Source organism: Haliaeetus albicilla, chromosome 8 (assembly GCF_947461875.1).
Source record: "Haliaeetus albicilla chromosome 8, bHalAlb1.1, whole genome shotgun sequence".
Taxonomy (NCBI): Eukaryota; Metazoa; Chordata; class Aves; order Accipitriformes; family Accipitridae; genus Haliaeetus; species Haliaeetus albicilla.
The window spans coordinates 28,374,984-28,401,010 of record NC_091490.1 but is presented as its reverse complement, the minus strand read 5'-3'; the positions used below and the strand labels follow the sequence as shown (position 1 = coordinate 28,401,010).

Genomic DNA, 26,027 nt, shown 5'->3' with positions numbered 1-26,027 from the left:
ACGAACAGGGAAGGACTGGTGGGAGGTGTGATGGTCGGAGGCTGTCTGGGGCTTAGTGACCATGAAATGATAGAATTCTCCATTTTTGGTGAGGCAAGGAAGGTGGTCAGCAAAACCACCACTATGGACTTCCGGAGGGCAAACTTTGTCCTCTTCAGGACACTGGTTGAGAGGGTCCCTTGGGAGACAGTCCTGAAGGGCAAAGGGGTCCAGGAAGGCTGGACATTCTTCAAGAAGGAAATCTTAATGGCTCAGGACCAGGCTATTCCCATGCACCACAAGACGAACCACCGAGGAAGATGACCGGCCTGGCTGAACAGGGATCTTTTGCTAGGACTCAAGAAAAAAAGGAGAGTTTATCATCGCTGGAAGAAAGGGCAGGCAACTCAGGAAGAGTACAGGGATCTTGTTAGGTCATGCAGAGAGGAAATTAGAAAGGCAAAGGCTCAGCTGGAACTCAATCGGGCCATTATTGTAAAAGACAACAAAAATGTTTTTACAAATATGTTAACAATAAAAAGAGAGCCAAGGAGAATATCTATCCTTTATTGGATACAGAGGGGAACACTGCCACCAGAGATGAGGAAAAGACTGAGGTACTTAATGCCTTCTTTGCCTCAGTCTTTAATAGGGAGACCAGCTATCCTCAGGGTACTCCACCCCTTGAGCTGGAAGGTAAGGATGAAGAGCAGAATATACCCCCCATAATCCAGGAGGAAATAGTGACCTACTACGCCATCTGGACACTCACAGACCTATGGGACCAGATGGGATCCATCCAAGAGTACTGAGGGAAATGGCGGAGGTCCTTGCCAAGCCACTCTCCATCATTTATCAGTGATCCTGGTCAACGGGGGAGGTCCCAGAGGACTGGAGGCTTGCCAATGTGACGCCCATTTACAAGAAGGGTTGGAGGGAGGATCTGGGGAACTACAGGCCTTTCAGACTGACCTCTGTACCGGAGAAGATTAGGGAACAGTTCGTCTTGAGTGCGCTCACATGGCATGTGCAGGACAAGCAGGGGATCAGGCCCAGTCAGCATGGGTTCATGAAAGGCAGGTCCTGCTTGACCAACCCGATCTCCTTCTATGTCCAGGTGACCCGCCTAGTGGATGAGGGAAAGGCTGTGGATGTTGTCTACCTGCACTTCAGTAAGGCCTTTGACACTGTCTCTCATGGCATACTCCTTGAGAAGCTGGCAGCTCATGGCTTAGACAAGTGTACACTTTGCTGGGTGAAAAACTGGCTGGATGGCCGAGCCCAGAGGGTTGTGGTGAATGGAGGTAAATCCACTTGGCAACAGATCACAAGTGGTGTTCCCAGGGCTCAGTATTGGCTCCAGTTCTGTTTAATATCTTTATTAATGATCTGGATGAGGGGATCGAGTGCACCCTCAGCAAGTTTGCAGATGGCACCAAGTTGGCAGGGAGGGTTGATCTGCTCAAGGGTAGGAAGGCTCTACAGAGAGATCTGGACAGGCTGGGTCAATGGGCCGAGGCCAATTGTATGAGGTTCAACAAGGCCAAATGCCGGGTCCTGCACTTGGGTCACAGCAACCCCATGCAGCGCTACAGGCTTGGGGAAGAGTGGCTGGAAAGCTGCCCAGCAGAGAAAGACCTGGGGGTGCTGTTTGACAGCCGGCTGACTATGAGCCAGCAGTGTGCCCAGGTGGCCAAGAAGGCCAATGGCATCCTGGCCTCTATCTGAAATAGTGTGGCCAGCAGGAGCAGGGAGGTGATTGTTCCCCTGTACTCGGCACTGGTGAGGCCGCACCTCGAGTGCTGTGTTCAGTTTTGGGCCCCTCACTACAGGAAAGACATTGAGGTGCTGGATCATGGCCAGAGAAGGGCAACCAAATTGGTGAGGAGCCTGGAGCACAAGTCCTGTGAGGAGCGGCTGAGGGAACTGCGGTTGTTTAGTCTGGAGAAAAGAAGGCTGAGGGGAGACCTTATAGCTCTCTACAACTACCTGAAAGGATGTTGTAGTGAGGTGGGTGCTGGTCTCTTCTGTCAGGTGGCTGGAGATAGGACGAGAGGAAATGGCCTCAAGTTGTGGCAGGGGAGGTTTAGGTTGGATATTAGGAAAAATTTCTTCACTGAAAGGGTTGTCAGTTATTGGAACAGGCTGTGCAGGGAAGTGGTTGAGTCACCATCCCTGGAGGTATTCAAAAAGCATGTAGACAAGGCACTTCAGGACATGGTTTAGTGGGCATGGTTGATGGTTGGACTTGATGATCTTGAAGGTCTTTTCCAACCTAAATGATTCTATGATTCTATGTTAGCCCTTCTCTTCTGGTCTTTTACTGGATACATGTCAGTGGATCCTGAAAAGTGAACCTGTAATCTTTAGGACATTGCAGCAGAAATGCGAGGCTCCAGTACTGTGATGCAGTTTTAAAGGAAAAGGACTGGTGCATTACTGTTTCTTCTGAGTTCCTTATCAATAGTAAAGGAGTGTGCATGTATCACTAAAAAATCTCATATACAGTAAGGCTTTTGGATGGTCTTTATTCCATGCTTGAATTAATCACACTGCCCAAGTCTGATTTAGTTTTACTGAAACACAAAGGAATGTACATAGGAATAAAAATTCCTATGACTAGTACCCAGTGAAATGTCTTTAATTCCAATCAACAACTGGAGAGAATTCCCTGCTACAAGCTGACTATTTAATCAATGAAATTATGAAAGAAAACCTCTTATTTCACCTTATGGAACCACTGATTGTTATTTCAGCACTTATTTTTTCCTGCTCATGACACAGATTCATGGATATCTGGTAACTAAAGGAATATGCACAAGAATGCAAATATGGGTTCTGCCTCTGCTCTTGAAGTAATATTTAAATTAGTGGTTACTCACAGGAATTGAAAAGAACAATTAGAATTAAGGAAACTGTACTACAACTTTTTAGAGTTTTGTAAAATATAATATGAATTTCTATAAAATGTGTCATCGTTTCCATCAATTAGTACATTGTTACTTGCAACGTTACATGATCGAATATCATTGACTTCAAAGATATTTAACTGTGCTTTAGTGGATTTCTGAAATAGGAGCACTGAGGTAAACCTTTCCAGGCAAATGTGTCCTGTCCTATGCAAAAGAGAAGAGCACTTCCAGCAGACAGCAACACCCACCACTTTCTGACCAAGACCTTGCACAGTACTGTAGGAGGGAGGATGCATCAGTGAGAATGGCTGAAGTTGTTTTAATACAAGTAACATCCTATAAGTTGAAATATAAGTACTCTAAGAAACTTTTCTGGGAAACAGAGGGAAAGTCACTGCTTTGTACTATGTTTTTTAAAAAATACAGTATAAGCTAGTGTCTTTTGTAATTAAGGCAACAGTAACAAAGAAATTAATGAACTGGAAGTGACTTAAAGCCTAAAGGGAACATAAGGCCTGCCACTTATGTTCAGAATAACATTCTTGAACTACAGGCCACACATAATTGCTGACACTTTTCACAGCACTGACTTGATCCCTTTTTTCTTTCTTTTCCATAGCACAGTATTTTAGATCTGCTCAATCCCACCTGCACATTCCATCAGATAGCCCAATGCGTAGTTACAAGTTATGAGTGAGAGCTCTGTAATGCTTAGATGATAAATTCAGTAAGTGATTTTGAAGACTTTAGAGCAAAAGTGAAGAGCTGCATGGCCTGAAGTCTTTGTTAGTTTGAGACAAATTTGTTCCTTTCCCATTTAAGGAAAAGGTCTTATGGTATCCTCTGTCAGCATAAAGCACTCAAAGGTAATTAATTTCAACTGTATTTCTAGGACGATGCAGGGCTGAGATTTTATGATGCAAGTATGTTAAATTATGCAGTTTTGGAGGAACAGATTAAATGTTTTTTTGAGCTTCTGTCTGTGGTTTATTTTCTATGATTGATTCTGTGATAGTTCTGATGAAGGCTGGGAGCACAAGATTTGCTTCTGGGTAGAGGGAGTGAACTGGGAAGGAGAAAAGTTTCTGAAGTACCTCTTTTCATATGAGATTAAAGGGGGGGGGGGAATTCCCCAAAATACCATTAAAATGAGCTATGTTCTTAGAGGGCGGCAGCGTGACAGAAAGTGAGCTCTTCTGATGCAGCTGACAAGGAAACAAGACACAAAAGTCAGAAACTATCGACTAGGCTCTGGTCCACTAAAACCAGTCAAACAGAACAACTGTGGTATCATAGTATAGATAAGCTAGCTGTGCCTCTTAGCTTCTTCTTAAATCAGTGGTTTGTTTGATAAATTTTTAATCTTTTTTATGATACTGGTTCATGTATATCTTTTCTTTCTGTTTGTATGTGAGCTCAGACTATGAACTGCAGAGGTGGCATAATGAAGGTTAATGGAGATCTCAGGTTCATGTAACTCATATGAGTTAGAAATAACTTACTAAAACAGAGGAGGATCAACAAAATCAAATCTAAAAATACTTCATGCAGAGTTCATAACAGACTAAATAACACTTCCACACAGCTGCAATGTAATTTTGCCAAACTGAGATAAATGCCAAGAAAGTGTCAGAGTGAACAAAGGAAGGGTCCCTCCTGTGTCCCTTTACAAATATTTTTTCTGTATTATTCCTTTAGTAAACAGGGATGGAATAAGAATGGAAAGAGCAAGAAACATTAAAAACCAAACTGAGCGCTGGACTACTCCCTCCCTCCTACAGTTGATACAGGAGTATACGTTCCTGAAATCTCTCATAATTTGTAGTCAAACACACAAACAGCATTCTCTCCCTTATTTTGGTAAACACTGGCAGCATTATGAACTCAGCATTATATTGTGAAATCAGCCCTGTGACTGCTCAGGAAAATAAGGAAGAATGAGTCCTGTTCTTCTGTTCTTCCCACAGAGAGCTATGCAGAATTTCAGGGCAGGGAGGAATACAAAAACAGATATAGGATTGCCTCTTCTCTTCCCAAGATAATCTGCCACTGCAAATGAGCCAGTGTGACAAGAATAGTAAATACTTTCTTATATTAATAGCAATAATTAACATCTTTGGGAGGAAAGGGGGAAAAATTCTTTCTTTGTGCTGTTCATGTAATAGTAAAACAGTCTAATGCTCATTAAGAATTGTATCCCCAGGGCATAATTTGGAGGTAGATGACCTATATAGTTTCCAAAGGCTTAATCTTATAAAGAGAGGAAGAATGGTCTTAGGTCATTGGGAAAGGAGTTGTACTCTACACACTAGAAAAGCTTGAAGTGTTTGGAACACAATTTTCATTAAGGACAAGAGATCAATTTGTGTCACTTGGCAAATAATTCTACTGCGCTTTCATCTTTTCAGGTTCAGTCAGTAAAGAGTAGACTAATTTTACAGTGAGGGTTTCTGGATAGGCATGCTGTGGAAACTCTACGGAGGTGGCAGCTGTCCCAGCAGCACAGTTAATCAGCCATCTCCCAAGTGCCATAGGAACTCCTCAGAGGGACTCCACAAAACTATTTCATACGGGTTAATTGTAGATTATCCAAGCTCAGGTTCTTTGTTCAACCAAATTTTAATTCACAGAAAGACATTAAGTATTTAAGTCTGGAACAAGTCTGACTGAATTCTTTTCCACTTCATTGTCTTTCAAATTGCTCCTCAATTTCTCTTTGGTAATAATAATGATTTTAATTTAGACAGAGACTTTCATCTAAGGGTGTCATAGTATTTTAACATGGTCAGTCCAGCCCAGCAAAAAAGAGGAGTTCTAAAATCCTGTTACCGCCCATACGATATGAACAGTGTGTGTTCTTGTCATGGATATGAAACTACAGTTAAATTCCTAAAACCCTGGAGTACCTGCAACAGAGGTAGAACTGAATGTAACGTCTGTTGTTTGTAGTTGAATATGCCTCTGATAAAATCGAGTCCCTAAGCTGTAGATTTGGTATAAAAAGGTTACCCTATATATGCTATAAATATACCTTCTGTATGATTCTCAGTAATATGTCTACATACTACTTCACAATGTATGGAGAATATATGTGCATGTGTGAGACAACATCACATAAATGCACTTTGCTTCTAGATTATGTACAATAAATACTGAACACTAGATGACAACATACTATCTCACCATTAAACATGGTAATCATGTATTAATAATGTGAAGCAATTGTTATGTAGAGCTAAACCCCTAAATTCTTATTCAGTTGGACAGGTTAAGGATTATGGATTTTGCTCCATATTGTCTGTTCACTAAACATAATTACTTGGTTGCAAGTGTGCATGGTAAAAGAAATTGTGTTGTCTGTCACTGTGTACAGAAACAAAAGATACCATTCCGTTTTTCACACTCTGCTATCACGCTGTTCTCAAAATGGTCTCTGAAAATTGAGCTGAAAAAAAAAGACATGAATTCAAAACTGCCGTATCTGTGTTTTGTAGATTTCCAGTCCTGGTGTTAGCAAATAATGAAACAGCATCTCCATAACTAATAGAAAAATGATGAGCAAAATCCTTACTGAGTATAAACGATGTTTAGCTCCATAGGCCTTGCTGTGTATGAAATGCAACTCTGACCTTACCTTAAGGTGGTTGTTAGTGGTGACTCTGGGTATTAAATGTCAGTGTATTATGTAGGTTTAGCTGTCTTCTCAAAAAGCACTGAGCCCCATTGTGTCTTTTGATATCTAGGAGTAAACCTGAAGTGACTGTCTGCAGAATAGCACCTTGTTTACACCAGTTTAAGGGATGTCAGAATTTTGTTCTCTGCTTTTGCTCATTGGTTCACCAGCTAAATGGAATGAAAACGCTTAGGGTGATCTATCCTTTCTAAAGTATAATAATTCTGTTTATTGTCTGGGGGGAAAAAAACCTTATATATACCTGTAATAAGGGATGTGTTTGTTGGAGCATGTTGATTTATTTGAATATTAAGGTCTTACCAGAATAAAATATTTATGCAGCAATTTTACTTAGCTAATGATGGACAGGGAGTAAATAGCTGCATGAATTTCTTTGTTAAAAATTTTTCAAGCAGAGGAGAAAAGGCAATTGAGAATTCTACTGTACATAAAGCAGTCAGACTTCTCTTTAGCACTTCTGCGTTAGCACTAGCTTCTGACTCAGCCTGACCTCTCCGAGAACCTCTGGTGACAGAAATGACTATAAAAAATGTCTTGTTATTTCAGCTTAGGGTTCCTTTAGTGAGGAGGAGGGAAGGGGAAAATGGGGGCAAGGATGTTAAATAATGGTGGCCAGATTCTGTCTCACCTCCCTAGCTTTTTAGTGCTGTGTGATCGTCAGTCCCAGGCATAGCCAGTAATTACTGGCTTGGGGATGGCAGGATCACTCTAGGACTCAGTAACACCACAAAATTACAACAAAAATTTAGTTAGGGTCAGATCCTCAACTGGTATAACTCTGCCTGTCAGACTTCTGACAGTGCTCAGGGGCTGCAGCATCTCTCAGTTAGAAGTAGAGACCAGACATAAGGTAATCTTATGCTATCCTAGTGCACCATATACAACCTGAATGGCCAAAGCAAAAGGGCTTATCAGAAGGGTTACAAGTTCTGGCATCCTCACTGTAATTCTGTTTTGTTCTTTAGAAATATCTCAAGTTGATAGAACCATCCAAGCAATATGCTGCCTGCATTGTTTTGCTGTGGATGGCTCCTCCCCTTAAAGTACAATCACTTTGTGTGGTATTAATGAAGAAATTAACTTTAATTCCCATTCTGGCTTTCCTGTAGCTCATATATGGGCTTTTACAGTTCTCATCTTCAGAAGTTTCTTTTTCCTTTTCATGAATCTTTGGAAACGGCAAAGCAAAAATATCTAAGAAATCTAAAGTTGAAGAAACTTTTGAAAAGGGTTGTGTTTTTTTTTTTTCTTCCCCAGGCAGTAAAAGAAAAAGAGTATTGAAACAGGAAAATAAAATCCCCAAGGACTTGATTTGGAGTGCAGTGTGATTGTATTTTTCTAATAAAATGTCTTTATAATTCTGCAGCATGAAGAAATAAAAACTGTAAACCAGTTCTGTAAGACAGACCTTTTAGGATCAGATACCTCTCTGATACTCTTTGGTCATAAGTCAATCCTTGGTCTTTGCCTCTGTTACCCTGCTGCAGTGCAGGTATTGTTTGCAACTATGTTGATCCTTGAGCAGAAACATTGACCTAGGTGTCCTAATGCTTTTTAATTGCACCTCAGACTAACTTAACTCCAACACATCCCTTTTCTAGCTATAGAATAAGGAAATTTATAGCCTTGAGATTGTGCTTGTGAACCCCATAACAACAGTAATGTTGTTTACTCTGTTTACTCTTTCTCACATGGAATTTATCTGTTGTTTCTTCTGCCTACTGTATGATTTCCTCAAAAGAAAAAGATCTGGACAGAAGCAGAAGAGGATGGCTTAGCAGTTCCTAGGAACACAATGAAAGATTTACTTGAATAGTAGAGTTCAAAGCAAGTCCATACACTGGATCCATTCATAATAGGCCTACAGAACAGTATTTGTTTCCCTGATAGACAAGAAAATGTGGACATTACCTTGAGAAGTTTTAGTAACATTTTTTATATTACTAAAAGGCTATTAGGTCTCATGAAGTTCTGGAAAGCACCTTCTGGACTCATTGTGTACTGTATCTGTTACCTGTCAGAAAGACAACTGTTGGAGCTGGGTGGACTGTTTGCGGAAAATATCATCTGGTCTCCTCTAACCACAGAGTAACTGATACTAGACTGATGTCCTCAAGTGTCTTTGGCAAAAGCTCCGGTATTGACCCACCTGAAACCTTGCCTTGAAGTTTTGTTACAAATCTGTCTCTGAAAGCATCTGCCATTCCTACTTATACGGATAATTTTGACTGGTCAGGTTAGTCATATGTGCTTATTTCTGAATCCTAACAGGACAAGTATTTCTAGTGTAAATACTTGTCTGAATTTAAGAACATGACTTTCTGAAAATACTTAACCTCACAACTTTAAAATTGTATGTATATCTACGCTATTGAAAATCTAATACCAAAAATGGTCTTGAAAGTGAAAGTATAAGTATGGATGATATTAGTTTTTTTTTTAAAATCTTAGTGGAATATCCTGATAATATTTGCGTTAGTCTTAGTACAATGTGAGAATACTAAGAGTTAGACATGCTATTTCTGGTCTTGGTAGCAGCATACAAAATGCAGTCTCACCTTAGAATAGTATTGATATTTTCATTTATGGTGACAACTTATAAGATGACTTCTATTCATGTACATCCATCTATCTATCTATCTAGACCTATCTTGCAAAGATCTGTATGTTTTTAGTAGGAAAAATAAGCAAATAAAACTGAAAAATTATTTTAAAATCCAAGTATGTAATTTTCTCCCTTATTGTTTAAAGTGCATTTAGGTAATTGTGCCCATTATTTAAAGATATGAATAAATGACTTCAAAATGTAGTAAATGATGTTGCAAGAAACTATAAAACTAGTAGGAAAGAGCTTTTTTCTTTGTTACAAACTATTTGAGACTGATGGCCAGCTAAAGAGTGATAACACTTGGGAACAGCTGTAAATCCCATTGTGTAGGATTCTGTTTCAAATATATAGTAGCTTATTCTTTGCTTTGTTTGCTTTCTGACGTATTTGTGACGTATGTGACGTAAACACATTTCTTAGACATATGTTGAAGGAAAATCAATCGTCTCTTAGTCTTTTACTCTTCCCTGCCATTGAATAGTACTTAATATTCTTCTGTAAGGCTTCAGTGACTGATCCCTTTCTTTCCCTTTTTAACCTTGGGTCTACACAATGAGTCAGAGATCCCTTGCCTGTTTTCTCTAGTTTTTCATAATTTTGTGGAACTACTTTTTAGAAAGTACAACAACAGCGTGTATTTCTCCTCCCCAGTGATCAGTAAAACAGATACTGTTTTGTAAGTATTACTTAACTCCGAGTGGTTTTGTTATAAACAACAGTAGGGACCGAATCTGAGCATGAAGAAGCGGGAAAAAAATGGCAGCAGTGTAATGTGTTAGGCTGTCTTATACTCTCCTGAGAAGTGCCGAGAGCCCCACTGCATGGATATAAATAGACTGCATTGTATACTCAATAATAAGGCTAAGCAGATAATTTGATCTAAACAATTTAACAAAATTAGCTTTCTCTTTTACTAGAATCAGTCTACAGACAGAGTACTATTTTCAGCAACTTATCTATAAATAGTTCCTGGTGTGTAGCTTTTTTATGAATAATTCACAAACCTGAATGCTAAAATTTGAGCTACTTTGGATTGATAAGCCATAAAATAGATTGGTATTTCTTTAAATAAGTAGGCAAAATTTGTTATCCTGTACAAATGCAAGTACAAATTATAAACTCATATCCAAAAATATAATACAATATTCATCTAGCACTCTGCTCTGTCATCGATTTTGCTTGCTAGAAAAGGAGCACAAACAATTTTTAACCTACACTTGTTTAAAAATTGGAATGACTATTTGTGGAAGATTTTATTTCTGTTTTCTTTCCTATCTACCAAGGACAGTGCGTTAGGAAAGAAAAATATTGAATCATTTGATCTTTTTCATTCTCATTTTCTTCATAGGCATCTTGCACTGATGTGCTTGTCCAGCAAGAGAGAATCTTTGATGCGCATAGGCCTGCTGACCTAGTCACAGGTATGGTAACATTCTAACTCACAACTGATTGATGCATGGGAGAAACGAACCTAGCTTTGCTGCTGTGGCCATTGCTTTTTCTTTGGAGATCTCTTGGCTTTGTCCTTGGTGGAAGGCAGAGGGACGTACAGCCATAGGGCTTTCTTTAGGCAAACAGCAGTGTATTTTTTAATGAAATATATCCTAGTCCCAGTCTACTTTGGTACTGTTAGTCTTATTTTTAATATGCTCTTTTATTAATAGGTCAGTATCTTTATGAAAGACAAAATAGTTCTCAGGTCGTTATCATGTTTTTTCAGATACTTCCATTTTCAGTGTTTCCAGGATGTTCCCAGTAGAATTATTTATTTTAATCTCACATCATATCATTTGGGTTTCCCATTACCTTCCCTTCCTAAGCCTGTTCTTTCCACTTTTCAGAGTACCTAGTACTTTTTTCACAACGTGCCCACTATTTAGCACATTCTGCTAAGTCCTTATTACTGCCACCCTTCTTCCCATCACAAGCTATAACTGTATCACAGTCTGTTCATTTGAGACTGATTTTGTATTTTATCCCATAAGAACGATATCTCATGCATTCACCATTTATAATATAGGCATTGTTCCAAAAAACACAATTCAGAAGAAACAATTTTTGCGCCATGTGACAACTGAAGTGGCAAAAGATGTATTTGGATGCATTTATCTGCTCAATTCTGATTTTTAAAGTTTGGGCTCTTGAGAGTGCTTGCAAGCTATTAGCTCTGCATACAGGCTTTGGCTATAAGCCCACATAAGGCTAGTTATGAACATCTAACCAGGTTCCCCCATGCCTTGGTTTCAGTGGGAGACAAACCCAAGAAGGAGAGCTGCAAAGAAGTCCCAGTGCCCACTGACCCTGACTGGACAATGAGCAAGTCAAGCCTCCAGATGTACCCTAGCATGTATCTACTGTTCAGTCTAGAGGCAGTCTTTGTTACGAAGAGATGTTTCACTTGTAGAAAACAGATTTTGTAAGGGAAATGTACTAGAAACTATACCTATTGTGCTGGTTCTCACTTCAGTGGTGCAAAAAATTAATGAGAAGAAAGGCCCAGTGAAAATGATGATGTGCTTGCCTCTTAACAAAAAAAGAGTACAGGCCACCAGTATATATATATATATGCAGTTGTTCTTAAGCCTGTATGGCTCCCTCTGTGCTACACCTAAGCTACCTGTTATGGGAATGCCCATACTGCAACTGGATACATGACTGTACAATGGTTTGCTGGAAAGCTTTCCCTCTGGCATGCCTCAAGGTAAACAGTGCAGGTGGTCTAGCATGTGGCTTTGAATTGGATTTAGAGGTCACTTTTAAAAGTCAGCAGTGGCATAGCCGTGTAACCACAGTTAGGCATTTAAGGGTTTATTCTGAAGTTCCCATTGCTTCCAGTGTTATCTTTGGTCTTTCAGCCAGTCACTCTTCAAGGAAGTTAATCTTCAAGTAGAGTCTTTTAATGAATGGACACCATGGCGCTCACTTATACTGAGGAATCAGCCTTGTCATTTTGTCAGGTAAGAATTCCCCCAGCATCAACGATTGTAGGTCTGAGCACGCTGGTCCTAATGAAAACAGAAGTGCAAAGCCTTATTGACTGAAAATGGGGAGGACATGCTCTGTTTGGTGTAAAAATGTCTCTAACAGGTTGTTGCCAATTTTAAAATGCTCTGAATTCAAAGAAAAGTTCAGTAGTAAAAGCAGAGACTCTGAAGTAATGTGCCTGATCTCCAAATGTGAATTGTCCGACTGGATATTTTTTTTTTAAATTTAAAATAACCAAGTAGATTATTTAAGATCTTTCTTAAGCTTGTGTTTAGATTGATGGTGGTAGGTATGCTGATCATTAGCTCCTCCCACTACAGTCAATGCTTTGTTTGAGAAGACTTGTGTTAAAAAGAGGCCTCCCCAAAACAACCAATATATAAAAAATGGCACCTTTAGGCAGTGGTGGTCCCTGCCTGCCCCCCCCCCCCCCCCCCCCGAAGCATTTTAGTTAAACTGATACTAATGGGAGTAACTCTTCCAGAATTTGGATGTATGCCGTTGGAAGGATAGCTGAAAGTCTTTCTTGTCTAATGAACAAGTTACTAGATCTGTCTGTTATGGACTTTAAAGTAAAATCAAACATATATGGTGCATGAACCATAATCACATGAATTCTTGTAATCTTGGGATGTTTTCCTTAGGTTAACAGTGCATTTGGCTTGAAATACACTTTTTTGTAGCTCAGAGGAATTGGTTTCAATTATTATTAAAAATAATAACAGAAATAACAAAGTTCAGCATATGAAGTGATATGGAAGGGACTGGAGGAGTCTGTCAAAACTTAGCAAAGCTCTTAAGAATCTCTCAAAACTGAAAAATATCAAAAAAGTTTCCTCAAAAAAGAAGCCATCCTCTAAAGACAACTGAATATGGCAAAAGCAAATGCCTAGCAGTTAAGGGGATCTGTAAGGAATATGGCTAGTCAGAAAGCATTCCAAGATTGCAAACAAGGAGTGTGTGGGTACAGAGTAACAGCATTTTGGAGGGAGAAGAAAGGAGAAGCCTAAGGACTTTGGTATGAAAGAGCTAATAGTAGCATATTTTCCGCAAAGGAAGCAAAAATATTAGAAAAGAAAGATATCACATTTACTAGTTTCTTAAAAACTGCAAATGTTTGAGAAACTAATGACGACATGATACAGTAAGTCTTTAGAACTGTAACTGAAATTTATGACAATGGATAAGAAAAGGGTGATATTTTAACATGAAAAAATCTGCCTAAGAGATTTGTTTCTGGAGGTAGGGGTCCAGAATAATTAGAAAGTGAAATGAGAATAAGTTGTTCTTAAGTGTTAGAGGCTATTAAACCAGGAAAATCAGAAAAAACAAGTAGCATATACATGTTCAAAAATACTAATTAGAAGGGGAAAGCAAGTGTTAGACAATATCTAATTGTACGTGGTTCGGGAAAATTCTAAAGGAGAAAAAAATTGCAACCTTGTTTCTATTTAACAGAAAAACTAGGCAGGTAGGGTTTATCAGGATTTTTTTTCAATAACTACCATCACTATTACCATTCGTTTAGAAGGTGGTTTGGGGAACCATATGAGAAAACATGAAGTGGTCGTGTCCCTTGTACGGAGATGGACTCAATGACCTAACCCATCTTAACCGTATTTAATTTCTGTGGCATTTCTAAATGGGAAAGCTATAAGCAAGAGCAATTTATTGTATTCCTGACAGACACCAGTGAATGTAACATGAATGCCCAGCAGCATCTGGGTAAATTTTTCTTCTGTATGAACAACAGTGGTGAACCTTAGTCGTTAGTGTATCTTTCTCACTTGACAAATCTAGAACTGGGCAAATTTGAATACTACAGCTACTGCCAGTATTGCATCAAAATCCCTCTTCTTTCATTTTCTCAAAAAAATTAAAGTTCAAGGCTCTCAGTATCACCTGGTGGTTTCTTGTACAGTGGCTTTATCAGAGACATCAGGGAAGCCATGTCATTCTGTCTTTGGAGAGTGTTTTGAAATCTCCAAAGGAGGAAGAGTGTCTCTTTGCTTCTCATTGAGGCCAGAGGAAACACAAATTAAGCCAACACATACCTTCCCTCTCCTTGTGCATCATATCCATCAGGGATAATTTCATTGTCTAGTCCAACAAGAAGAGGAACAGATCTGCCTGTACATCCTTCCAACACAGACAATCTTGAAGGATTTGGAAGAGCAGATGAGTAGTGTTTGTGCTCTTCCTCATGTGCTGCTCTCCAGACCTGGTAGCTCAGAGTGGGAGAAGGAAGAGGGGGAAAGCTACTGCTGACTGCAGTATGAATACAAGCATTTTGGGAGAAGGAATTGTACTGCTCTGCCCACTCCAAAATTCTACAATCTAGTCCCTGGTGGCACTCACAAAAGCAAAGTTACCACTTCATGAAATACTTTTTAATGATGATTTTGTGTTTCAGCCAATACAGTTTTTCATTCTTGAGTCCTTGAGGTGAGAAAGACCACCTTAGAGAAGGGAGTCCTTAGTATTTAAAAAAGATAACCACCATGGTCTAAATAAATGGGACATTCTGAGAACACTGATTCAGTCAATATTTCCATTCAAAATTTTCTTCACATGCATCCTCTTTTTCATTGAGAAAGAGAAGGAGAACAAGCATATATGTCCTCAGGCTAAAGTTGTATTTTGCTCCTTGAAACAAAGGGCAGAACATTGCTACTACTGTGAATATGATTTATTGTCCAGCAGTGTTTTACACCAAAGCAAACACAGTGGACATAATGGAGGATGCTGCACTTCTGAAACAAATGTTTCCCATAGTGGACTTCTGACTGAAAGGACTGATACAAATGTTCAAGGATTAATTTATAGAAAGGCTATTAAATCAAAATAAACCAGCCACTTCCTCTGCCCTTAGTCCTTAATCCTAAATCCTCCACACCCCCCAACAGAAATAATTTTATAAGAAATGAGTATTTAAAATAGAAGCTATATCTTTAAATCAATAAAAATAGATATAGTGAATTAAACACGTTTCATAAATGAGCAGGAAATAAACATCAGAAATAATAAAGATAACTTGTCCCTGGAAATGAGAGATAATGAAAAAGATTGATTGGTGGCATAGAGTGCATAATGTAAAATGAGATAGAGATCTTATTTTCTTTAAGTAAACATTTAGCCTTTTCCAGAGAAAGGGTCAGCATTTTTGTCATTGCATTTTTTGATAATAAAAATCACAATCTTGCAAAGTGGTTTGAAGTCTAATTTACAGCTGGTAGTGAGAGACGTTGCTGAGGGGTTGATACTGTTTAAAGTCTTCAGGATGGTGGAGCAGAATGACACCAGACTAGTGGAAATTGCTGAAAGTTAGAGCTGCTGTTGAGAGGGGCTCTGAAATGCTGGAGGTATGGACTAGAAGACCTCCAAAGGTCTCTGATTGCACTGATGATAAAGTTTCATGACCTGTTTTGTATAAAACAGCTTCAGACTATTAAGGAGTTCATGAAAAGGTTTTTGTCATGTATTTAAGGATGCATTTGCCATGAATGAGCAACTACCAAGTATGATTTTAATTTGGTATTGACTGACTGAAAGGTTAGTATCATTCCCTGTGTTTGTCCTCAGGAAAACTAGTTTTATTACACTACATTTCACTATGATTTTTTCTTTTTGAGTTGCACTTAATTTTTTTTTTCCATTTAATTTCTGTATATGCATGTCTTGAACTACTAATTACCAGCAGGGGTAACCTCCAAAGGAGTTATTCAAGGTTCTGATTTTGGCAGATTTTACTGTACTGTTGTCATGAAGACATCCTGATTGGGTAGCCAGAGCCATAGAACAGATCCCGGGAATGCACTGAGACCAGTACTGGGGGAAGTCTGCACAGCCCTTTACTCCTCTTAGTAAATTCATTCCTGAAAGTATGTTAAGTCACTGCTGTTCAAGATAAATCAGTTATCAGAATAGAAATTATTTCCAGGCTGAATAAAGTGAATATAATGTTGTAACTGACACCTTGAACAAGGCTTTTTGTGTATCTGAAAAATAGCTACTGATTTAAAAAGTAAACCACTGAGTGTATCAGAAAGGCTAACTCAAAAGAAAATAATCCGTTGAATGATGCCGATCGCATAAGAAACGTAATTTTACCTTGAAGCAAACAACCACAATTTTGAACATTCTTTGAAACATATATTTTAAAATAATCCCTTGGCTAAGTTGAGGTGACAGAAGTAACTTTGAGGCTTAAATTTGCTTTTCAGAAACCTTTTCTCTGAAAGCTTTCAATTTTTCCAAAAAGCTTTCAATTCATTGTCAGTCTGAGTAAAATATGTGCAGAGCATATTATAAATAATTTATAAGGTCAGAGTTCTCCAGGAAAACTTAAGAACTTACCAATTCTGATTTCATTAACCAGTATTTTGTCATTTATTTCTACAACGATTTTATTGATGGAATAATTTGAATAATACTTAATATCTGTGTTTTTTATTTAATATAGTTGTGGACTTTTGTGATGTCTGAGCTTATTTGACCTTTTTGTAATAAGACACCAGACATAATTGGTAGTTGATTTCTGCAAATATGAATTAGTTACTAAATAGTCAAAGTTCCCTACTTTATGCTTCAGAAAAAGCATATTTGTTGTAACATGCTCATTTGCTACTCTCCCTGACATGCACCTCTGTATTCTTTATGCAAGTGCCCAGAAATACCTGTGATGACAGCAAATAATATTGATCTGAGATCTCATTATAAATTCAAACCTGCCATAGACTTGCTTTGAGAACTGAGAGTGCATGTATCTACAGCTGTATCTACATTTTTCATACCATCATCTATTCTATGTACTGTTTGTTAGTACACTAGCTCAGGGTTACAACTATGCTGTTTTCTATGTATTTTCTTGGAAAGGTCTCAATACCATATATTGAAAATGTACAGAATCTTATTATAAGAAGGTAGACTTGTTAGAATAATACGTAAGAGATTATACAAAATGAACAGGAAAAAAATAATTGCAGTAGGGAGGCTAAGACTGAACAACCCCATTTAATATGAGTAAGCAAGTGTGTGACAGGTTTGCATTTATGAGAACTCAAATCAATAATATTTGCTGTAACCACATGTATTCTAAATGTACTGAAGTTCATATTTCTGTAAATCCAATTTTAAAACTGAAGTCCAAATTCAAATAACATGTCCAATTTCATATATGGAAAATTATTTAAGTGCTTAGTTATCTCCTTGAAAAGGATACACTGAAACACATTTTAAAGCATTTTCCTAAGGGAGTGGTTCTAAAAAAGGAGGTCAATGAAAATCTCTATAAAACTCCATTTTTTAATAACATGCACCAATAATTTAATAATATTATTCACAGTGTTGTGATTGGCACTTAATAAGAGAGTTCATGAAGCTGCAGTCCTCTGAACTGAGCAAGTCTTTTCCAATTGTTCTGGCTCCCCCCTTATAGGTTACTTTAGAGCTTCAGGAGAATGTAAACACTATTTCCCAAAACCATAGGAGTGAAGAGGGCTACTTGCTTTCAGAATTTGCTTAAGCTGCTGTTATGCTGACTGATACATGCTTTTCAGTGAAATAAGTAAACAGGAATATTAAAGCTGCATTCACAGTTACAAGTATTTGTTTGGTTAGAAGGCAGTGCAGCAGACACATGACTGTTCTTGAGGGGAATGCAGGATGAAAAAATTACATTTGTGTTATCTGGGGCTGCTTAGGTTAGTTATTTAAGTGATTTAAAAGCCTGAGAGAGGCTCAGAAGGGGTCAGAGTATTAAAATTACCTTTAATTTCTCTTCAAGAAAACTGTTTAAATAAATAGGAGTGCATATTTTGTGAATAATTACATAATATGTTTTTCTTTCTTGTGAAAAGACATAGATACAGAAGCAGCTGGGTATCCATAGGCCTCATATTTCCTATTCAACCTACTTTTGGCTATAACTCAAGTTCCAGTTTATGATTGTTTCCTGACTTGTGAAAAATATACCTAGTTAGTTGTTTCTTTTGCTTTTCTGATAGGTAAACCTCTGTCATGAAGTTGAAGAGGGCACAGGGTAGTATGAAAAAAATATATGTGACGGTGATACCACCATGAAACTTTAAGTAAGCAAATTATTGCGTATACTTCCATATTCATTAATACAGTTACTTCCTCAACGTTAACTGCTTGTATGACCAACATTTTGTGCTCTGTGTTTCCTTCCCTAAGCATGCACATTTTGTGGTGTATTTAGTTCATTAATATGAATCAGTCATATTGTCAGAAAAGGTAGTTACTAGGAGACTATTTCTAGAAGCTGGCCAGTAAAGAAGAATAGAGATCATTTAGTTTTAGTCAACACAGAGCTAGCTAGACAAATGGTACTAAGTTTCTTTGATACATAGGTTATTTCCTACTTATTAAAACATCTTTCAGTACTGTTCCCAGTGAGATGGTCTTACGAATGGGGATAAAATAATCCATATGGGGGGCCTTGTTATTTTGCATTCTGGTGTCTCGGTGTCTCTTTCAGACAGAAATATGAATTCTCCAATTCCAAACAAAACCAAGTCTAGACTTTGAAAACCTTTAATGACAGGAATAAAACAATGACAATAAAAATAGTAATGTTTTTGAAATAGGTTCAAGTGTTCTGATAAATTATGCTGCTGATAGAAGTTCAGTTGCCTTTAAGATTGGAGTCACTAGTGAAAAAGTCTGAAGGTCCAGTCCATGCTTACAGTGAAGTGTCACTGATTCTTGGAAGTAATGCTGTGACATAAGAGGTTATGTCCAAGATCAGTCTTCCTTTTTTTCAGAGACATTTCTTGACACCATGCTGTGCACAAGATTAAGAAATAATCTCAGAATTGTCTTTGCTTCACCATCACCCAAATGCTGTAATATGAATCTTAAATTCATGAACAGAGACAAATGCTCGCTTAACCAAACTATTCATGTTTGATTCCTGCATCTTGAAATGAGGGTAACTCCTTTATTTCAGACAGTGAAAGGTATCAAGTGGCCATCAGTAGTGGATGGGTGTCCTTCAGATAGCTAGATAATAATGCACCATAATCAGAATTGTTAAAGTTACAACTTTCTGTCCGTTTCTAAATTAGAGTTCTACGCAGCTTTCACTCAAAACAGCCACCTTTACACTTCTGTTTCACTTATATTCTTACTTGGATAACATGCACTGTCCTTTCTGGTTAATATTCAATGTGTTCCAGTGCAAATATGATAAACAAAAGAATGAACTATCTGAATTGGTGGTAAAGATAACTTAGTACTGAAGTAAGAGGAATTGTGCCCTCTAGAAAATGAATTTCTTTCCAGTGTCAGGATAATGTCCCAGCTGACTGAATAAAGGAATGGTTAAGACATGTGCCGCCTGTTTTTTCTTTTTAGCAAACTTAACAAAAAAACATCATTAATGCCAGGATGAAGTACATGAAGATTGATGCTGTGTACCTTGAGAGTTCTTAAGAGATCTCCCTGTGAATGCATTAAGAAAATTTCCTCTTAGAAAAAAAAAAAGTGAGTAAAAATACTGAAGGGGGACAGATTTGGTGCTGGGGTTTTTTTGGTGTTTGTTTTTTTTTGTGAAAGAACTCCATTTTGAAAAACAAGGTCAGATCAGGTGAACAGTAAATTGTTCTGTTCTGCAGGTGAGCCAAGTGCACACTTATTAGCTGACCATGTGGGAAGTAGTGCACACTGTATCCTTATGTTAAATGAGTACAATTTAAGCTCTTTGATCTTCTTTCAGAATTCTTGAAATACAAAAATACATTTAACTCCTGAATGTTTTTCTGTAGACCATTCAAAGTATTTTTAAGAGTAATATGTACTGCTACTGTATTTCTGTTTTTTACTGGCTTGGAGGACTAAGAATTCTGCTAGCTAGGTTCTTAGGTGGAATATTTAAGAAACATGTGCTTGTGTCACACATCTTGGTTTAAAAACATGAATAAAAGATCTGGTCTGGAGTTCTGAGGTATGTTCTTTCTTTCTGTTTTTATCCCACTTAACTTAAATGCAAGAATTTCTGAAATATTCAGTTCATTTCTATAAATAAGAGAAGTTTTCCACTTGTTCCTGAATGCTCCCTCATGAAAAGAATTCTGTATTCAAACCCAGGCACACAAAGTCCTCACTTTCTCTAGGTTTTATCTTAGATGAGAAATCCACTGCCTTGTGGAGTGAAGCAGTAGGATAGATTGCTCTTCTTGTGAAAGATGGTCTTTGAGAGGACTCCTCCTAGACTACTGCTTCAAGACTTACACAAGGCTTTTGAATTCTACCTGGCTTTCAGTGAAGATCCAGTAAGAATGTCTAAGTGATGCCCTGAAGCATTTTTGTCCTACTACAACATTGAAAAGGGGGATTTCAGTGCCCCAAATAGACTGGACCCTCTCTGAGGACTCCCTGTGCATTTCCTAATAGGCCCCTTATGAACTTCACGGATTTGAACTTGAAATTTGTAACTGTGTTAAATCTGTAGCCAACTAGAAACACCACTTTTAGAGTTATAGCTGGATGTTCTTTTAATAGCTGTTATACTGCATTTTCTGTTCCTGACAGTCACCTTCTCTGCTTCAGCTTTTTCTTCTTTGCATATTTTGCGAATTGTTCCTCCTTTATTGGCTTATGACTGGACCAAATATAGAAGAAAGGTGGAAGCCCGGTTGTTTGAAGGCAATATGCATCTAGTGGGAAATTGTTTCCTGCAAGAAAAGAATTACTTAGTATATGTATACACATATACATATATAAATTTTTTTAGAGTATATATAATGTATATAATCAGTCTATATGTGTGTGCAAAGAAGTAGCAGTCATATTAGTAGTGAACAACAGAGGAATCTGGTTTTAGCTAGAGAAAAAAAAGGTCTCTTCACATACCATCAACAGTTTTAAAAAGCCCTTAAAGACTATGTGATGTCTGATAGCACCAGAAGAGTTAGCAGTCATGCAGAAGTCACTTGTGTGTTTTTGCATAGTCTCTTATAATATCTTAATATATGTTACTTCTGTGATTTTATATAACATATGGTGGATGTGTGTCATTGAGTGCCAATGAATAGGAAATCTATGAAGCATCTTTTTTTCCAGGACTGAAAGGTTAGAAGTCATTGTATTGACCATTGCAGGAAGAACCAGTAGTGTTAACAACAGTCTTTGGTCTTTACCCATTGACTGAATTTACTAGAGTGAGAGTAACATAACTGGAATGACACCTGGGAGAGGGCCCACGATATATTGACTGACATAAGATGTCCTTCAAGGGCTATTGAATCACGTTGCTCAGAAATGGGAAAGCAGACACCAAGCGAGAGCTGATCATGTTCAGCAATTAAGGATTTAGAGCATTCTTAAATCATGCAGGCTAAATAATTATATACGATTTTCATATTGACTAACTACTAATACTATAGGAAATGGAGTAAATCAATTTCCAAGTAGCTAATGAGATTTCCATTTAATTTTGCAGTGTATTGTAGTACTATGAGTCATATTTCCAACAAAAATAGTGTATTGTGGTAACCCTTGTTTGTACATAGTATTCTTGTTATAAAATCTCACAACAGGGATGAATTAATTTGTATTTCGAAGCAGCATTAAAGCAGCACACTCTTCCTACTGACAAGTTCTTGAAATCTGGGAAAAAAAAAGATTTTAGTGGCTAGTTGTGTAGTCTGATTATGTGTGAAAATTTTAGGTTTTTGAAATCTAGAAACAGAGCCATTCTGAAGATCAAAATGCAAAATTTAATTAACTATTCAGAAATAGATGACTGGTTTCAAATTTGCTTTTATTTTTTAATGTTAATATTCCCAAACATCCTATTATCCCAAACAATGAATACAGATAACAGTTGCTTTCTGTGACTGTCCTTAATGATACTATACTTAGCTTCTGTTTGGGATTGTACTTGACAGTCTGCTTCTGAACCATTTTTTTGTGAAATTCAAATAACTGAAACCCAACAGATGTAGGACATACAGCCATTATAAAAGTTAAAGTCATAAAGTTCATTAACTGCATTGAAAAAAGAACATATTTTCCAGATCTATTTAAATTTTCAAAATGAAACTTAAAAAAAGCCATCTAGACTTTGAAACCTGCTGAACTTGATGTCTATGTGGAGCAGCATTACATCACTTGTAAAAGGCTTACTTGGTTATACTACTGTCATTATCAAATGATGACCAGCAAAAGCAACCCTTATAAAAGAAGTCCACTTTACATACTATTGAAGGTCATTAAAGAAAACTCCAGGCTTGTAGAAAAGCAGCACAGAGATGCCATCTAGCAGTAACTCTTATAATATTTCCTAATGTTTAATAGTTCTTTCTTTTAAGATACTGCACTTAAGTGTAGGAGAAAGGAAAGATTTTATATTCCAAGTCCTTCCCCTATAGCTGGCTTCCTGCTGGATATCTACCCACCCTGCTGGAAATAAGACTTTACTGAAATATATTATCATGAATAATTATATTTTCTTGGGTTTTTTTCCTATGTAAATACAGAGAAAAATTAGAAACAAATCAACAGATATAACATTTAATAAATCTCTTAAAATTGATATTCTCTAATTAGCACTAAGAGTGTTTAAAGTTAATCAGTAGTGAGCTGTCTTCTACTTGTTAAAGAATTTCCAGAGCTGGTCAATATTCTACATTGTGTTTAGCAGGAAAAACAAAACAAACACCCCATCCCCCTCCAAATACAAAAGCATGGGCAATGAATTACTATGGTTGAAATAAAATCTTAATGTGAGATGTAAGAATAAACTATATATATATACATATTTTGTTACATATTTTACCATAAGATGGCGACACTTAAACACTTTCCTATCAGTAAATAACCTAGTGAGTTTAGCATAAAAGCCCTGTCATAGTAAGAGTGCCTGTGGACAGCAGTTTTAAGTCAGTGATGGCCTGATACTAAATCAAAGCTTTTTTCCCCAGGTATTATTTTAAAGTAGTTGATCAGTAAAATAACTTATAAATTGAATATTAATTATGTAGGACATGAATAGGAATGTATTGTGTATACTTTGAAATGTCTGATGTGATTTATTTTCATAAGCTGAGTACTTTTTGAGTGTCAAGGGCATGTAAAAACTTGTCTGTCTAGTCATGAGCATATTGCTCAATTCTTTCTGGAAAAGAAAGAATTTAACATCCCCTTGTTTCCTACAATTAATTTCATGTGATATATTTGCTTCCCAACCTGCAGGGCAGAAAATTATTATTCCATTTCAATTTAGCATAAGGCAAGATAAATAACTGAGCACTACTTCTAAACTGAGATTTCAATCACAAATTGTACTTATTTGCTAAATAATCCTGTAAACATTTTTACATACATCATTTTTCACAGAAATATGAAATCTGTTGTTCGTCGTCAACAAAACTAAATGGTTATCTGCTATGTGGTATCTTTTTAATGCTTAATGTGGTGTGGCACCTTAAGTAAGGATCTGAGTAACCACTTGATGTCATGTTTTTATTTCTGAAAACCCAGTTTAGCTCTGATAAACACCAGACTTTGATTAAGGGCTCTTCTTTTTATATAATCTTAAGGACTTTTGAGCTTTCTGGCTCATGACCCCCTCACAAAGTTAAAAGAGCCTGCAATGAACATTTTAATATCCTTGAAAATGTCACATGCAGTGATGAATAAAAGGCCATTTTTATGCCCTCTGCACAGTATGCCACAGAAAAAGGGCTAGAAGCAAAGTTTCAAAAGTTAATTCATGCCATTTCATTCCAGTGGCTCATGCTAGTTTCCAGTGCTGGATGGTGACGGGCAAGTAGGACGGACCATTTCTTCCCCGTTATTTTGGAGCATATCTCTGACATCTGAACTAAAAGATTAATTCTGCCAGCTGAAGCTTGTTTGCTTCGTTAATGGTTTTACTCTTCTGTGGCTAGACAGTGATACAAATTTTGTTTTTCCTGCTTTCACGCAGTCTCTTTAAGTCTCTTAACTTTAATAGATCTTGCTAAGTGTAACAGAAGATAGAAAAATAAAGAAAACGAGTGTGTGGAAACCTGCAATTATAATGTGACCATGTGCTGCTATTCACACAGATGTGGAGCTCCTGTGCATTGACTGATGAGTCTCTTTACGGACACAGCAATAGCCGATACTTTCAAATAGGTCCTATTTAATAACATTGATATAATTAATTATTTAGCTAATGTTATTAATCCTATATCACCTCCTGCTTTTTTAAGTCGTCACTGTATCTTACGGATTAAGAAGTGGTCAGAATACTGCAGCTGTAAATCAGATTTCCACTGAATTGCTTTTTAAGTTCTATCTTTATATTTTTAGAGGAACATGCCTTCCATATTGTTGGAAATCCAGTACATTTTTGTAAATGATTAATTTACGTGATTAATGCTTTTATTTCAAAGGAAAAAATCTGCCTGAAGAACTGAACATGGCCTCATACGGTAGTCTGGTACCTAAATGGTATCACTAAAATGACGTTCAGCAACATACAATATAAATTGTGGCAACACGGTAGGGACTGCTGCTGGTAACGGACTGCAACACTGTAAGAACGTTTTCTCTCTCGTTACTTTTTTATGATGCTCACAGTTACAAGAGTGCATGTCACAAAAAGACAAATGAGACAAGTTCTACATCTGTAAGATGCAGCACTACAGACGTCTGCAGGCTTAGGGGGTTTCTGTCATTACTGCTCCTAAGCGGTCTAGCGCAGTTCTGATTTTTTTAATGATTTAATCTAAAACCACCTTTACAAGGCAGGTTGCGCGGCTCAACCGCGTTGTTTACTTTTATCATTATTTTGGTATCAGACGTGATCTTTTGGTGACCTGAACACACTTGAAAATAACGAAACTCTGCAGCAGCCCGGAGCGTGCCTCTAGTACCGACGCCAGTGTCTTCACGTGACGCCGCCGGTGCCACTCGGAACAAATTTATTGCCAGTCGGCGGCTGCCGATCCCTGCCTCCAGCGCCTCGCTGCTTCTCCAGAACCGGTGCAGTCACCGAGCACCGTCCAGACCCCTTTGCCCTGAGTCGGAGAAGTCGCTGTTCCTGTCGGCTGGACAGCTGCCGGCCTTCAGCGGGGGATGAGCCCCGCGCCGCGCCGCGCCGCCCTGCCCCCGCCGTCCCGACGCCCCCCCGGTGCAGCCCATCCAACTTTTGCCTGGGGCGGTGCCGGGGGGTCGCGGGGAGATCGGGGCTGCGGGGGACGTGGGGTGCGCGCGCTCCGCGCGCCGGTGCCGCGGGCCCCGCTGCAGCGTGCCCGCGCCCGCAGCCCCTCTGACGGCTGCCACCGGCGCGTCCCCGCCTCGCGCCGGCAAGCCGGTAATCCCGGGACCGGGGACAGCCGTTTCCGCCACGAACTCCCCCGCCCGGCCGATCGGACGACCAAGGACGCGCACCCGCCTCCCCCCGCGGCCATCCGGCCGCCCGGCAGAGCCGCGTCGCCCGCTGCCGCATACGCCGCCTGCGGGCCGGCGCCGCCCGCCTCGCTCCGCCGCCGCGGAGCCGGGCGAACCCCCCCGTCCGCGGGGGCGCCCGGCCGGCTCCTACCTTGGTCGGGTCGAGGCCGGCCAGCAAGGACAGCAGCAGGAGGTTGAGGATGTTGGCGGGCGCCCGCATCCTGATCCCGGGGCTGCCTCTCCGCGCCGCTCCTCTCGGTCATTCACTCCGCTCCCGCCGCAGCGACCGCGCCGGCAGCCGCGCTCTCTGCCCGCCCGCCGGAGCCCGACTGGAGGCGGCAGCGGCAGCCGCCCGGGGGACGCTCATTCCGCGGGCAGCCTCGGCGCGGGGAGGGCGAGCGAGGACGGCGCTGCCCGTGCTGCCGGAGCGGCTCCGCTGCCCCGT

At 38.9% G+C, this 26,027-nt stretch overlaps 1 protein-coding gene across 1 annotated transcript in view; it reads right to left on the bottom strand.

Moving 5' to 3' along the window:
• The window catches only part of OLFM3 (olfactomedin 3), a 67,770-nt gene extending 41,762 nt beyond the window's left edge, over positions 1–26,008 (bottom strand). The window contains exon 1 of the mRNA XM_069789485.1: positions 25,734–26,008. Coding sequence (XP_069645586.1) covers positions 25,734–25,802 — 69 coding nt within the window. The 5' untranslated portion in view covers positions 25,803–26,008. The remainder of the gene's footprint in view (positions 1–25,733) is intronic.
• Between the last annotated feature and the right edge of the window lie 19 nt (positions 26,009–26,027).